Source organism: Anthonomus grandis, chromosome 2 (genome assembly GCF_022605725.1).
Source record: "Anthonomus grandis grandis chromosome 2, icAntGran1.3, whole genome shotgun sequence".
Classification (NCBI taxonomy): Eukaryota; Metazoa; Arthropoda; class Insecta; order Coleoptera; family Curculionidae; genus Anthonomus; species Anthonomus grandis.
Genome location: NC_065547.1, coordinates 20831390 through 20848926, shown reverse-complemented (window position 1 = coordinate 20848926; position 17537 = coordinate 20831390). Strand labels below are relative to the sequence as shown.

The following is a 17537-nucleotide window of genomic DNA, read 5'->3' as shown; positions in this document are numbered from 1 at the left end:
AAGCTAACGTAAGCATTGAGGACATTGAGGTAAAATAAATAGTTAATAAATTTAATTTTTTCATGGTTGATGTAAATCCTGATTCAAAGGATGTTATTTATGAAGATTCATTTTGGCCTCTGGGTAGGTATAAACGGCATATTTCACAAGGTGTCACTCTTTTACACGCCTTAGTGGTAAGCATTTCAACATACAAGATACACCGACCCAATAGTCATAGCAATAGTTTTTAAACTATTTTCTCTACCATTACTAACTCATGCCGTTACTTAGACCTGTATCCTTGCTCCCGTCAGTGTCAAAGGTCTTTGAAAGGGAAATGCACATCCGATTATTAAATTTTTTGAATAAACATAATATTTTAAGTAAGCAGCAATGTAATCCAACTAACGATTGAATTGAAGGAACCAATTTGGAATAATGCCAATCGCTCATTAAATTACAAAAAAAAAACATTGCACTTAAAACATATTTATTAGAATATAGACAAAAATTGTTAAGCAGTGGGATTGTATTAAGCGTCATCCATATGGTCTTAGGGGCATCTGCGGAAATTGGTGCATTCTTACTTAGAGTACAGAATGCAAGTGGTATCTGTGTTAAGGTAGGGTTGGTCATATTTTTCAGGAGAAAAGGATATTTATTGTGCAGTGCCCGAGACTCGATTCTAGGACCGTTGCTTTTTATTTTGTATGCTAACGATATATAACTGAAACACGAAAGGTTTAATGTGTCAATATGCCGATGATACATCTGTATGATCAGCAGGATGCTTGCTAATCGGTCTTGAAGTATTGATTTCTAAACAATTTAATACATCAATTTTAACATTTTTCAAAATTATTCTCACGCGCCCTCAACAATTCGATCCAACTGCTACATCGAACTATAAACTAATTATTTCAAAATATCTAACTGCAGAAATATATCAGAAAAATCTGCTATCGTTTAAAGATGTCACGGAATTTTTGTAAAATCAATAAGACAAATTAACAATTAATTCATTGGATAAATAATAAGACAGTCGCTTTTATATCGGTTATTATTCTTAGTGTAGTAGTAGATATTGAATACAAAACAACCTTTAAGATATAGTAGTTAGCATATACGGTTAATCGTTTGCACAATTATTATTGTTTGTCGATTATTGAATCGAACAGTTATGAAGGGGCATAAGAAAATGATGGTTATGGAAATGAAAATTGCTGAGCTGTCCAAGTTAGGGGCAAAAGGTAAGAAAATATCCTAAACTTTGATAACCCAAAGGCTTCTTTTATACCTATATGAATAAGTATAATTTGGAAACTCACCTTTTTCTTAACCGATAAAGTTTTAAACAAAAGGTTTTTTACGCTTAAAATCACTGTCACACGGTAACTGCGAGTATTTTAAATCAAATAATATTAATATATTTGGAATTATATTGTCTTATCTCGTGTAAATAATATTATATCTCCAAAAAATTTGGTAATTAATTATTTGAGTTAAAAAACTATTTTTGGACCTGGAACATCGACCCACTATTACATATTAACATTAATAAGATGTTTCAACTCCTTTCAACATCAGCAAGATATTTTGGAGTATTTACGATAATTTGATAACAAATACAGCTGAAATCTTATAAAATATAAATTTCATATGCTAATTATGTAAATATTATTCAAATTTATTTATCAATGCAAACTTACTAACTCATTAAATTTTCAGCAGCGCTAAAAAAGCTTTGATGTAAAATAAAAAAAAAAATACGATTTCACCAAACGACTTAATTTCAATTTGTGCTCGTGTTTTGCTAATCATTTTAACATTAATAAAGGTATTTCAATAAAATAAAATACCTTCGCCCTTAAATACGCTTGAAAGCGTATTTAACAAAATAAAAATTAACTTCTTGCTTTTGGCACTCATTTGCGTACGGAAGTTGAAACTTTACATAAATGAAATTTGTTTCGCATAATTGCCGTATTTTATGTTCGGAAGTACAAACCTTTTTTTTTTAATTTTGAAAAATGGTAGGAAGAAAATGGTACTTAGACTTCATAAAAAAAGAAGTAATTAAAGAATATCCGCTATTCTATGTCAAAAAATGGTTTCAAGATAATAAAAATTTAGATATGGATAACTTCGCTCGTAAAAATTAGGACATATTAAGATGAAGGAAACGCAAAAAAGTGAGAATTCAAGACACAAAAATATTATTTTTACAATCTTTCGTAATATAAAAAAAACAAATGATGGAAAATAATTACTGTACTATAAAAAGTACAGGATGAACTAGTGAAGATTTATTCCAAATTTTCAAAAATGTCAAAATCCCTGTACCACTTACCACCCTAACTGCCCTTTGCTGCAACCCAAACAGACGATCAGCACCCAAGGTATGACCCCACAAAAGTAGAGGATATGACACGTGTATAAAAAATTGCAAAATAAGAGGTTCTTAGTACCTTAAGAGATACATTACCTGCAAGGCGATGTAGTAGGTACAAATTTTTATTAGTTTTAAGACCTCAATATGTACAGGTATATCCTACTGTGCTTTTGGATCAATAAGAACACAGAAACTTTGTAAGGCAAATTGATCATAAGTTTCAAAATCCCTCAGCATAAAAACAATTATCTCTGCCTTGCTTTTATTTAACAGTAATCAGCTTGAGACAAGGCAGCTTTTAGCAATTTTCTGTTCCTCCTAGGAACCCGGCAACGGAAATATCAAAAAAAATATATATTTTGATTTCTCATTTTTTAATGGCAAAAGTATTGGATAAAGGCCTAGAGTACCCAAATTTTTATCTCCTCTTTGGACGATATCATACCACCATACTGCACAGCCTGGTACCTCTCGGTAAGGTCTGACCTTAAGAATTGAACCACCCACAAATATTTTCTGATCGCATAGTAAAATGCTTTTCATGAAAAATGTTGACATGTTTCATTTAAAATATTTACAAGCATTTCACATTTACTATCAGCATGACGTCTGAGCTCTCAACAAAATTCCAACATATTTTTGAAAGATCGTTATAAAACATAAACAAGCCCCTTTGTGTAATTCGTCTAGAACTCTTTTTTTAATTAACTTTTAAGGGTTAAGTTGGACAAAGGGTCAATTCAAATCCAAGCTCTTCAAAACTTTTTTCTTTTATTGCCAACAATAAATCATTAGTGTTGTTACTTACACACCAGCACTTATGTATACAGTATTGGCCATAAAAGTTGGAACTTTTAAAATTTTTCCAATGTTTTAAATTTATATTTTATTTTTGTACATCCAATCAATAAACATATTTATAAGTAAACAAAAAAGCATACCAGAATTTCGACCTTATCTTATTTCAGACAATAAGAAATACTTTAAATTTTTGTGCTGGACAAAATGCTTGGAACTTTTTATAAAAGATGTATTTTACAGGCAGTCTTTGACACACCAGTGTGCAAGTGGGTTCTTTTTATTTATTTTATTTTGTGTTACCATGGGAAAAGGCAAGGCCTATTCCAGCGACATTCGTCAAAGAATTTTAGATTTTTACAATCAGGGTGTTAGGCAGCGTAATATTGCTCAAAGACTAAACGTTCCTAACAACACCGTGTCAGGGATAATTAAGAAATATCGTATATTTGGAAAAGTGGTACCAGGTAAAAGCACTGGAAGACCTAAAGCCACGACTACCCGTGTAGATAGGCGAATTTTAAATATTTCCCAAATATTTTTCAAAACATTCGTTAAAATTGGTAAAAGAATGGCTGGACCAAGAAAAGATCACAGTTTTAAAGTGGCCGGCCCAGAGTCCACACTTAAACCCGATTGAAAGTTTATGGGAACATCTGGATCTCAAAATTCAGGCATCTGGAACAGTCAAAAATGCTGATGAACTATTTCATAAGCTTGTTGAAGCCTGGACTCACATTGACAGACAAATAATTGAAAATTTGATTGAATCAATGCCCAGAAGAATGCAGGCAGTAATTAATACTAAGTTAATGCTATAATATTATGGTTTCAATAAGTTATGTTTTATGTCGTTTTTGAATAAAAATCATTTAGTTCCAAGTATTTTGTCCACCTTTTTTTAAATTTTAATTTCGAACTGCTAATGGTGCTGAATTTTTGTCAACATTTAAATTAATTAACACTAGTTTTTCGTGTACAACAACTTTATAAAAGAAAATAAAATGCTAATTAAAAGGGACACAAAATATAATAAATTTTCAAAAGTTCCAACTATTATGGCCAATACTGTATATTCTCAAAAACGAATAAACCAAATGGAATCATTTAAAACATATATCTATATTCTACTTTTCACAATCTAACGAGAAGCTTTGATTTTTCTGTTCGCCTTGAAGAAGGCCTAATATAGGCCGAAACGTTGGCAATAAAAGAAAAAAAATTTTGAAGAACTTAAGATTTCCAACTTAACCGTTAAAAGTTAAGAAAATTAAACTTGTCAGTAAAACAACACATAACAACTATGTTTTAGTTTGAAAAAAATGTGCATCTCTAAAAAAGACACAAAGACTCACTATTTGGCCTGAATGATTAAATATGTCAAGACCTATTAATGGTACGAGGGCGGGTCAATAAGTCCGTGACTTTTTGAATTTCCCGCCCTTTAATGGAAATGGCAACTCTGCTCCTATCAACAGAGAACTGCCAGTTGACGCCTGTCAAAATTTAAACAAGCTGCGTCATTTAGTTTGTGTTTGACAGCTGTTGCTAGCAGACTACCACTCGTTTTGAGAAGAAAATGGAAAAAAGTGAATTTCGTGTGCTCATTAAGCATTATTTTTTACGAAAAAAACCATTACTCAAACCAAGGCTAAGCTTGATAAATATTATGTGCACCATCCATTTCCATGGTAAAGAAGTGGTTTACTGAATTTCGATGTGGCCGTACAAGCACGGAAGATGCCGAACGTTCTGGACGCCCAGTCGAGGTCTCTACATCCAAAACAATCGAAAAAATTCACCATATGGTTTTAGCCGATCGGAGATTGAAAGTGAGAGAGATTGTGGAAGCCATAAGCATCTCACATGGTTCAGTAGTTTTAATTTTGAATGATCATTTGGGTATGAGAAAGCTTTCCGCAAGATGGGTGCCGCGTTTGCTCACAAACGCAACCGTGCGACAATTTCCCAGGAGTGTTTGGCATTATTCAACCGCAATATGGACGAATTATTGCGTCGTTTCGTCACCGTGAACGAAACGTGGATACACCACAACACGCCGGAGACCAAACAGCAGTCAAAACAGTGGATTTCTCGGGGTGAATCGGCGCCCAAGAAGGCAAAGGTGGGTTTGTCAGCCAATAAAGTCATGGCGACGGTTTTTTGGGATGCACGCGGTATAATCCACATTGACTATCTTCAAAAGGGGAAAACAATCAATGGAGAATATTATACCAACTTATTGGATAGATTCAATGAGGAACTGAAAGAAAAAAGACCACATTTGGCCAAAAAAAAGTTGTTTTCGACCAGGACAATGCAAGGGTCCACACATGTGCAGTTTCCATGGCAAAAATCCATGAATTAGGTTACGAATTACTTCCTCATCCGCCCTATTCTCCAGATTTAGCCCCCAGTGACTATTTCCTATTCCCAAACTTAAGGAAATGGCTCGGCGGAAAGAGATTTGACTCCAACGACGAAATCATCTCTCAAATGCCTATTTTGATGACCTCGACAAATCATATTTTTCCGAAGGGATAAAAAATTGGAGAAACGTTGGACTAAGTGTATAGAACTCAAAGTATACTATGTTGAAAAATAAAATAACTTTAACTGATACATTCTCTTTTGTTATCTTTGGAGCAAGCCCAGAAAGAAACAAAGACACTTTCTGTTATCATTTAACCCCCTTGAGGGCTCTGAGTGATTTCTACGGGTGGCTTGCCTTGTTTCTTCTTGTAGAAAACTGTTTCCCACTTTTATTATTTTCTGCATTATTTTTATCCTCAGCAAGAAATAATTCGTCAATCGTGTTGTTTTGATTTTAATTGTCAGTATTGTGACTGTGATCTGACGTTTCTCGTTTGTCAGTTGATTTTAATGTTTGGAACCCACGAACTTAATAAATATACCTAGACTGCTAATGCATATGGCTCCCATTCAGTGTTGCCAACAAAAAATATATTAAATAACGGTAATGAAGTTGACGACACTGATGTTTGACGTATAACCGAACTAAATTTATTTATTTTATTGACATTGTTTTTAAACCATCATTGGGATTCCAAAATCACGCACTAAAAACTCGATACGATCACTCGATATGACTGATTTTAAATAACATTGTCAATTGTAAGTATAGTGGATTGCCTAGTTTTTGGCGATTTGTAAACGAGCTTGGGTATATGGTCTGCATCAGGCGATATATACTTACAGAACTACTTAGAACCTATCAAAAGATTAAAAAAAAGACAAATAATCCTTCATATTACGTATCTAACAAATTACCCTAACAAAAACGTACCCTAAACAGCACAATCACATTCAAACCTTACCAAATCACATACACTGATGAGTCTAAAATGGAACAGAGTGGGATCATCTTATTATAGCACTTATTTTGAGAAAACGTTAACACGGACAGAAATTCTTACAGTGGGACTGCTAGCAATACATCAATCAATCCAACATCTATTTTCTTTTAAAAATACAAATTGGTTAATAACCACCGAAAGTGCATTGGACTATATTGAATCAAATCAACCAAAACACCCTCTTGCCCTGGAAATTAAACCAATTAGAAAACGCTATATAAATATAATATTACTTTTATCCGGGTCACACCCCCCCAGTCGCAGTGGAATAAGGGAAAACGAAAAAACGGAAAGCTGATTTATTAGCTGAAGAACCATTAAATGATTTATTATAAACATTTTTATGTAAAAGATACAAATAACTTCACCTTAATATTATTAAATGGTGGAAATAATAAACTGTATAGAATTTAAGACAGATTCTTTGGAGTAAATAAAATATACATAATAATCTCATAAGAAAAGACAGTGGTAGAAAAAAAAAACTTATAATAGGCCACAAAAAACATTACACATGAATATCTAGTGCAGAAAGGAAACCAACCAATATCTGAAGACATAAAGAATAATAATAGGTACGTACACCTATGAAAATTTATGCCTGCGCCATTGGAGCATTGAATATCGTTTAATATATTGTACCTACTTGGCTAGCTAGTACTTAGTTATCTGTTTGTTTTTTATTTGTATAATTATTATCTATTTACTTATTACTAAAAAAAAATCTTTGATAGACGCCAAAAGGTCTAAACAAAGTCTATATATTTCAACTTGTATACAACTATATACTTCAAGTTGAAATATACACTGTGTCTCAAATTCGACCCTCAACATGGGGATCTCGGAATCTATAAGAGATGATGCTTAAATTAGGGCAAAGTTGAGTTTGAGATGTTGAGCTTAATATGCCGTTTAAAAAAATTTTAAATTTCATATGGTTCCGAAGATAGTCGAAAAAATACGAAATTTTGATGAATAGATTTAATTTTTTTCTGAGCTTTTTTGTCCGGTTTTAAAATAATTTGTACTTTTGCATTACCACTTTTTTCGTGCTACATGATGTTGTCTTTTGCCAACCATCGTCAACTGTGTTTTTTCTTATAAGCGCCAAATTTGGTTTTTACATTTTTAAAATCTTCACTTTTTAATAATGTATCACAAGTAACATTTTTGGTATGTAATATAATCTTTCAAAGATACAAAGTCAAACTTTTCTTAAAAATTAAAGCTTTTAATTATTATTTAAACTATCTTTTATAACATTTTACTTAGGTTTTACAATATTTTTTGCAGTGGTAAGCTGATTATAAATATCCCTAAGTTATCCATTAATTGGTTAAATGTTTTAATCATTTACTAAGATTTTCATGACAAAATTATGACTAATTATAAGTTGGACATAAATGATTATATTAATATTCATTGATATTAGTATTCGAGTAACTTATAAATTTTTAATAAAGCATATTATTGGAAATCTTAATATATACGTCATAATAATTACAAAGGTAATTACATCTTGGGTTGAGGCATTACGGTCTATATCCATCAAATAAAACGACTCGAGAACAAACAGATATGATTCAAAATCTCGGACGTGACGACAAACCTAATGCCCGATAAAATCTAAACAAATACCATCACAATAAAAGGACAAATAAATATATATGTCTTTACAAAAATTCCAAAGCCAGTAGTAATTCTCGAGACGCGGCGAACTACACGATTCTTTTTCAAAATACATTCTTTACATTATCCGATAAGCTAATTTTTTTCATATTTGTATATTTTATGAAACTGTGTCAAAGTTAAGTGGTTGTTGCAAAAAATTTATAATAAAATAGTGAATTTAAACATGCGCCAAGCAGCATTGACAAGAAGTACGAGAAGTTTTGTTGGTAGAAATGGTAATAGTTCTAAGAAGGAGGAAAATGGAACAAACTCACAAAAAGGTTTGTACCAAGTACTTGATACGTTTTAATTAAGATATGTGTTTAAAAGAAGAATACTTTTTGCTCTTTGCGGAATTTTATACGCCTCGTATATAGAATGTCATTGAAATGATCTAAAAAAAATCAAGATGTGATAGTACTCCTATAAATAGGAAAAAGAATTCCTATAAGGATAGGGCGAAAAATGTATATTAAAGGAGTTTTTTAAAAAACGTTTTTTTCATTTGAAGGCTTAAAAAACCTTTGCCATATCAATCTTTGCAAATATTTTCCATAAATTTTGACCTTAAATCAAATGGTGATACTGTAAAATGATTTGGAAAATCGGAAAAGGTAGTTTTTGCAAGGGTAGGGAGCTGTTTCGTGAATAACTTCTTTGAGGTAATTTTTTTAGACGAGGGTTTATTTTCATGATTTCTTTAAAACATTTTATAAGTTTAAAAAATAAAATAAACCAAATAACAAATTTCCTGATTAAAATAATGCATTCCTTAATTCATTCATAATAAATGTTCAAAGTGACCTACAATTTACAAACATTTTTTTTAATTTCATGATTTCTTTAAAACATTTTATAAGTGTAAAAAAATTAAATAAACCAAATAACAAATTTCCTGATTAAAATAATGCATTCATTAATTAATTCATAATAAATGTTCAGAGTGACCTACAATTTAAAAAAAAACCTTTTTTTTATTCATCCTTTCCATATTAAGGGAGTAAGGGGCACTCTTACTCCCTTAATAATGCATTTTCCACCCTATACTTATAGCAACTTTTTTACTATTTTTAGGAGTACCCTCCGAATTTTTGTGTACACCATTTCAATAATACCCTTAGAACACTGGTAATTATGAAGAATACCGGCTTTTACAAAAATGCACTAAACATGGTTGGGTTGTTTGCAAAATGGATAGATTTGAATATTTTTCACTAAGAGTGGAAAACTAAATTTTATCACGACGGGAGGATGTGATCACTCACGACGGCATGAGGTGACATGTACGTTTTTCCAATTTTAACGCTATGGGACGTGATTAATCATTGGACTAATTTAATAAATTTACATAATTTTGTTTTTTGTGGATTTTTATGTTACTTTATATTGCAAAACATACGTATTACGTAAACTATATATATTATATATTATATATAATATGTATACGTAAATATACGACTTACCATTGGTATTTCAAAAACTCTTATTTTACAAGATCAGTTAATTTATGGAAAAATAGCAAAATTTACAGATAAAACTGATATTTTTAAATTTAATTTTTCCTGATGTTTCTTAAGTCGCAGAGCAAAATAAATGACTCGCATGTCAACTTTTTTCGCCTGTATGTTAGTGAATGATTATCCCATATTTCGTCTTTTGGCAACTATTAACCACTTTGGCACCATATTGAAATCTTATGTAGATTCAACAGTTCTTTTAATTTCTGCTTCAACAAGGTATCGCACTTACATATTAAAAACATTTAGAGCTTTGAGGATAAATATATAATAACAAATAACATATAATAAATCGATTTCTGCACATTTTTTTTCCGTTGCATCGAGACTGAATATTTTTAGACAAAAAAATAAACCACTGGTTTTTCCAAAAATAAAAATTACTCTTGAAATCCTCATAACTTGGAGCAAAATAGGTTCCTTTAATTTTTTATATACGAGGCACTGTTTCCAAGTAAGAAAATAAAACATCTTCTTATGCATGAAAAAATCGCTAAAATTTGACTTGGAACAGGGTAATAATACTATCTTTATAACGAAACGTGTATTTAAAAAAAATTAGGGAAACAGCCACACTCAAATACGAATTTAAAGATGTTCCAAATATGAACCATTTTGCTGACCACATAATTCACATCGTCGTATAATAAATCCGATAGCAGCGCTAAACTTCTATTTCTTAATTCTCGTAAGCGTTTTGAATGCAACCCTTTCAAAAACCCCCATATGAAGAAGTTCAGGGTATCGTCGGAGCTTCATAGACAGATTGGCACATAGTAATAAATAAAATGCCCAGTAATAAATAAAAATTCCAATTCAAACATTAACACTAAGTATCACTTGTCACCATGACAGCTTACTGACAACGTTCCAATATTATTAATATTCGAAGCTGAGAACAGTTTTTTCTCCATGCTTTACACAATATGGAAAAGAAAAATTGGAAATCTGTTATTTACCTTTTTTAATTAAATTATTTTAGCCAAAAAATAGTGGTTGTGTGTGTGTTAAATTTGTTTAATCTTAAAAATTCCTACAAAACCGTGGTAAGCTTTTATTGCTATACCAGACTTTAGCGATTTCTTCATGCATTTTCTTTATTTTATCTTTTCCTTAAAACCAACAACTTTAAATGAGAATTCAAATGTCTCGACAGTAAAAAAAAAACAAATTTTTCATTGACCTTTCTAACCTAAAAAGCTTTTAATCAAAACTGAGATATATTTGTGTTTCATAAAAATCAAAAACAAATCTATATATATTTTTTAATAATTTTTAAGATAAAAGATATTTATATTTTTAGATTTCGTCACAAATACACAAGTAGTTTTGTGTAAGCACGCCATTGTTTGCGAAATTTTTTTAACTCTTTTCATATAGAAATGACGCAGAAGAAAGTACGCGTTTTGATATTAAAAAATTATTTATAAACATTTTATATTACTTTTTTTTTCTTTTCTTTATGTGAATTTTTATACTGTAGGTTTTGAATTCTTCTCTTTTTTTTTAAATCTAATTTCTGTTTTGTTGAACAGCCAATTGTCATTGGAAAATTAATTGCAAGTTTGCGAATAAAACCATATAATCTATAATCCGGCTAAAAAATAAAATCTAATAACTGCAAATTTTCACACGATTCTGTATTATGGTTCTTCGGTTAAATTAGAAAAAAGTTGCCAATTTTGATGCTTATTGTATATCGTTTTACAGCGTTGCAAAAAATTTTGTCGTTCGTGAATTACAGAGTGATTTATAAAAAATGCCAAATTTTATTTTAATTATTATTTCCAAAACGATTGATTTTAGAAACTTACTTTTAATTACAAAGGTTTATAATTTTTTGTTCTCTACAAAACTTCACCTTTAAGTTTTTTTTATGACGTTGGTATCTTGGCAACGACTATCAATTTTTTTTTTTCAATACGAACCTGCATTTTTTATAACTTATGTTAAATGCATTCTTTTATTCCCTGTAAAATGATACATCTCATTCATATGTTTCTCAACGTTTCGACGTATTAATAACCATCATCAGAAATTTTTCATTAATGCGAGCCTAATTTTTTTTTCAACTGTAAATTAATTACTTATTATTACACTAAAAAGTTTATCTTTTTGTTTATTATTTAAAAATATTTAAAAACGCTAAAATAATATAAAAGTGGTAATATTAATAATAATTCTATTTTAGACACAAAATTACTTGTTTTTTTAAATAACCTTTAAAAAATCTACAATTTGTTTAGCTGTGATCAATTTATTCTCTGGATCTGCTGGATAACATTATTGCTACTAAATGTTAAACATCAATATTAAAAGGAGGTAGTTAAAAAAATTAATAAAGGCTCTTAAATAATATGTACATAATTATAAAATAAATTCTTATTAATCTAAATGTTCAAAATGACCACCATTATTTTGTAATCATTTGAGCGCATTGGTTAAAATTTTTCTTTGAATGTTGTTAAATGAATTGAAATTTATTGTACGCTTATTTTTAAACTTAGATTCTCTAAATTTTGATGCTTAATTTGATAAACCTAGTTCTTAATAAAACCCGATATGGAAAAATCCATGGGTGTTATATCAGGCGATCTTGCGGGCCAATTTATAGGACCGTTATTACCAATCCAATAAATATTAACATGAATAAAAACTGGCGCGAAAATTTTAAATCATGAAGAAAAGAAGAGTATTTAACTTTTAAGCAATTAAAAAAGTCAGATCCGCACTAAGGAAAAATTCCTGATGATGGTTCTTAATACGTTGAAACGTTGGGAAACATATGAATGAGAAACATCATTTTAAAGGGAATAAAAAATGCTTTCAAAATAAGGTATAAAAAATGCAGCTCCGTATTTAAAAAAAAAGAAGTTTTTTGCCAAGATTCCAAACGTCATAAAAAAATTAAAGGTGAGGTTTTGTACAGCACAAAAAATTAGTTCTAAAAAAAGTTTCTAAAAGTAATAGTTTTGGAAATAATAATTAAAATAAAAGTTGGCGCTTTTCACCCTGTAATTCACGAACTAATGAACATTTTCCAACGCTGTAAAAGTATTTACCTACTATAAGAATCAAAATTGCCAACTTTTTTCTAGCTTAACTGTCCTCGTATCTTCAATAGTTCTGGAAATAGCAATAGTCGCACATATCAAATAGGACACCCTGTAGATAAATAGATAATAGATGGGCATATTATAATCCTTAGTAAATTTCGATTTTTTTACTTAGACCATTTGTCCTATCTGCTAAAATAAAGTAGTGGAAGAACGTTAATCTATTTTCATTTAAAGCTAATTAACTCCGAATTGGACAATCGGAATCAAACGATCTAGGTCTCATTTACAAGAGCATTAATTATATCTATTAGTATTAATAATATATATTTGACAGTAGACGCTGTTTTAACAAATATTGGGCGCCTTTTTGGAAAATTTAAAATGGAATAGTATGTGTATTTTTTCAGCAGACCATACGACTTTTATTTTTAATATTAGATAACAGTAAAAAGGAATAAAAGCCTAAAAAGTCGGTGAAGATCGCTTCTTGAAATATTTGTTCAATCTGAAGATAATTATTCCAGAGATACAAGATACCCATTGCTACTGAATATACACAATACTGAATATAATATACACAATACTGAATATATATACTTGAGAATGACTTGCTGATTATTCGTGATTTTTTTGAGTTTAATCACTTACTAATTAAAAATCATTGAAAACTTTAACAAGCATTATAGTAAGGCTTTTGAAATAATTAATACATACTAATCTTTCTTATTATATTGACAGCTTTTTTTATTTACACTATTTTCTCTTTTCTTAATATTTTCATTATAAATTTATTTGTATAATTATTTTTTCTATGTTAAAATCAATAACTTCCTATGTACGGATTCCATTTTGACGTGTTAATTTGTTAACCGATTCTGTCTCTTTTTTATGTTATTAGAATTTTGATGGTTGTATTACCTATATTTCACAAAGTTGGGTAGCTTATTTGTTTTGCCCCTTGAAATGCCGACTTTCTTTGCAAATAGTCTTAAATCAAGTCGATCGACAGTACACAAGAATATACAAAATAGTAGTATAATAGTATACAAGATACGTCGCAAAAATCTCATCGAAAATGTTTAGGAGGAGGCTTTACCATCTATACGTATATACCATATACATGTATATACCATCTATATGGTAGTCAGTACCCCACAAAAGTTTGGAAAAATTTACACAACATACTTATATATCTCTTTCTTATAAGCATTTACCTATTATTTATAAAGTTGGTAGTAATCCATGTAAATCAAATCTATCCATGTAATCAAAAAATCAAACTCCCATGTAATACAAAAATATAAAGACTTAAAAGTCTTTATATTTTTACATTTAGTCTTTAAAAGTGACCGTCTGCGAAAAATGTCAGTACATACTAATCGTATAATAAAGTGTAATTCCACAGCTAACCCGAGAAAATCAGCAAAAGAAAATCATAATAAACTTATTCATCAACGCTAGTTAACTAATAACATGAAAATTGTTGTAAAGAAATAATTAATTTCTCCAACAAATCGACAAAAAAGCATCAAATTCGCTAGAGCGCTTTTCTTGGAGCACTGAAAAATGAAATCCGAAATTATTTAGTGACGAGAGTAAATTTTTGTTCTTTTAGTAGTGACAGGATAAAATTTTTAAGGCATCCAGTCAAAAAAAGGCTTGATCCAAAGTACTAGTTGCCAACATGGAGAAGTTGAAATTATGGTAACGGGTTGTTTATGCAGGTCCGGACCGGGTCGAATTGTTCGCATAGATCATATAAGATTGTAATGTTCCGTCTTATCAGACAACCGCAGCTAGCAGTGTCAAGTGCATGCTTTTGACCAACCTATGCGAGATCCTTGGTCTTAAGCAGTTTAACAATATTCCAAATGTTAATAATAGGCTTCTTGACTTAGTTTTTTCAAATTTCGACGTCAGTGTCATCAAAAGTATATCACCGCTTATTGACGAAGATTTGCATCATCCTGCTTTGACAATTTCTTTTAAATCGGCTTCCCCTCATAAATCTAATCCTTATATAAGTTCAAATAATCTACAGCAGTTTAACTTCAGAGAAGCAGACTTTCCACTCATGTATAATTTGTTGCTTGATGCAGACTGGTTGTCCATCTTGCAGTCTTCTGACGTTGACAGCGCTTGCAAGGAACTTTACAAAAGACTTGATTTAGCTTTTGCTGCTTCAGCACCTTTAAAACAACGAAGACGACGGCGATTTCCAGTATGGTTTTCAAAACAAATTATTTCTAATATCTTTAAGAAGGAAAAAGCATATCGTGATAATAGATCCTCTCCAACTGAATTTAATCTTTCCAGATACAACAGGCTTCGTCAGACAGTAAAATCTCAAGCCCGTGAGCCCTATAACTCATTTGTGACCCAAGCCGAGGAGAACATTGTCACTGATCCCTCATCGTTTTGGTCTTTTGTTAGAGCTAAGAAAGGGTCACTCTTCACTTCCGTCTATCACGTGCGATGCCAATGGTAATTCTTTTCAAGGAACAGAAAATATTGTGCCAGCTTTTGCCAAACTTTTTCAGAATGCCTATAAAGATCCAATCAACTTCGCAAAAACCTATCCTCCTAATTCCTCAGACCTCATTGACATTCTTCCATCAATTACCACTGAGGAAATTATTGCTGCTAGTCGGAGGCTAAAAAACAAGTTGACAGCCGGTCCAGATGGTGTTACAAGTTTTGTGGCTAAAGACTGCATGTTTGTCCTTTGTCAGCCTTTATGTCATATTTTTAACCTTATTTTGAAAACTGGCAAATTTCCAGGCGTCTGGAAATGTGCTAAAGTAATACCAATTCACAAAAAAGACAATATAAACAGAATCTACAACTACCGACCTATCTCCATACTTTGCAATTTTTCCAAAACTTTTGAAACTATTGTCTATAACAGTTCAATCACTACTCTCTATAGATCAGCACCGTTTTATTCCTAAAAGGTCGTGCATCACTAACCTCTGTAATGTGACTCATTTTATTTCTTCAGCCCTCGATAGAAAAAGTCAGCTTGATGTGGTGTATACTGATTTCAGTAAGGCTTTCGATCAGATAAATCATAGCATTCTGCTGGAAAAATGGAACAAGCAATTCAACTTCTCAGAAAGGCTAATTTCGTTGCTTTCGTCATACCTTATTGACCGTCTACAGTTTGTTGAGGTGGAAGGTTGCAGATCTAATACCTTTGTTTCAACTTCTGGAGTCCCACAGGGATCCAATCTCGGCCCACTTCTTTTTATCTTTTATATTAATGATCTTATAGAATTGATTTCCTACCTTAGACTAGCTTATGTGGATGATCTGAAAATATTCTGGTGTATCAATAGTATCTTGGACTCCTTGTTCTTACAGAGTAACTTGGACCTAATTAGGGGGTGGTGCAGTCGAAATCAGTTATGTCTTAACATCTCGAAATGCTGTGTGATCTCCTTTCACCGAACCAAGGATCCTGTTTTGTTTAATTACAATATAGACAATCAAATCCTCTGTAGAAGTACTTCTATTAAAGATCTAGGGGTTGTATTCGACGATAGGCTCACATTTGTGCCACATATTGAACAGACAGTGACCTCCTCGTTGAAACTTCTGGGTTTTGTCATTCGAAATAGCCGACTCTTTAACAACTCAAACTCAATAAAACTATTGTACTTTTCCTTTGTTAGATCTAGACTGGAATACGGTTCCTTGGTGTGGTGTCCTTTCTATGAATGCCATGTTGACTACATCGAGAGTGTTCAGAGAAGGGTTTTAAAGTTTCTTATGTTTCGTGAGGATGGAATATATCCTGTTAGGGGACATGATCATGATCTGATGTTAGGTAGATTTAATCTGCAATATCTGGCCATGAGGAGAACAATTCATTTTGCAACATTCTTATGGAAGTTGGTCAATAATCAAATAAATTCTCCTCCTCTCTTGAACGATATTCTACTTCATGTACCACGATTTGCTTCTAGAGCAAATATCACTTTTGCTTTAGATCGCGCCAGAACTAACATTAGGTTTCAGGATCCCGTATATCAAATGTGCAGAATTTTTAATTCAGTATCATCAACCTGTGACATATTTGTATGCTCTATAAAGGATCTAGTTTTGTCTCTGACAAACCAACAGTTACCATAATTCCTTTTCTCTTCCTTTTTTCCCTTGTCCCATGAATTCCTTTCTTTGTTCATTCTAATATTAATTTACATCTCCTTTAATTTTGATATATACATGATGTTACTATAGTAATTTAAGTTTTCCTTATTTTTCTTTCTTTTTGTTATTTAATTTATAGTAATTTAATACTTGTTTACGCTTTCAAAACATTAATTGTAGATTTTCCTGTAACTGGGCTTTGCTTGTTGGAAACAAACTGCTAAATAAATAAATAAATAAATAAATAATGGTTCAACATGTTTATTTAGATATCTTAAGAAGTCTTATGCTTACATAAGGGAAAATATGCCTTTAATACGGCACTTGCAACAGTACTACCAGCCAAAACATACTACACGGTTGGTAAAAAATTGGTTTCAAAACTATAATGTGAATGTTACGGATATGCCGTAGGCCTGATCTTAACCTAAGAGAAAACCTCTGGGATTAAAAATATTGAAATATCAGATCACATAACATACAAAATAATGTTTTATTTAATACAATAAAATTGGAATGGGAAAATGTATCGAATAAGTAAACTCCATGCAAAATGGATGTAGAGCTGTATTAAAAACACAAGGTTTTG

The 17537-nt window shown here is 31.1% G+C and overlaps 3 protein-coding genes across 9 annotated transcripts in view; 2 read left to right on the top strand and 1 right to left on the bottom strand.

Annotated features, from left to right (window-relative positions):
• Positions 1-17537, top strand: part of LOC126749023 (structural maintenance of chromosomes protein 2-like) — a 445423-nt gene that overhangs the window by 112572 nt on the left and 315314 nt on the right. The gene's annotated exons all lie outside the window — the stretch shown is intronic.
• The window catches only part of LOC126748915 (biotin--protein ligase), a 227154-nt gene that overhangs the window by 181339 nt on the left and 28278 nt on the right, over positions 1-17537 (bottom strand). The window contains exon 1 of one of the 6 annotated variants that reach the window (XM_050458466.1): positions 1311-1362. The exons of the other annotated variants lie outside the window; for them this stretch is intronic. The gene's annotated coding sequence lies outside the window, so the exon portion shown is untranslated. Of the gene's footprint in view, positions 1-1310; positions 1363-17537 lie in introns of those variants that run through there. 6 annotated transcript variants of the gene reach the window in all.
• LOC126749137 (microtubule-associated proteins 1A/1B light chain 3C-like) overlaps positions 1046-17537 on the top strand; it is a 38105-nt gene continuing 21613 nt past the window's right edge. The window contains exon 1 of one of the 2 annotated variants that reach the window (XM_050458809.1): positions 1046-1232. In XM_050458809.1, coding sequence (XP_050314766.1) covers positions 1163-1232 — 70 coding nt within the window. In that variant the 5' untranslated portion in view covers positions 1046-1162. Of the gene's footprint in view, positions 1233-8252; positions 8502-17537 lie in introns of those variants that run through there. The other variant, XM_050458800.1, reaches the window with a different exon arrangement.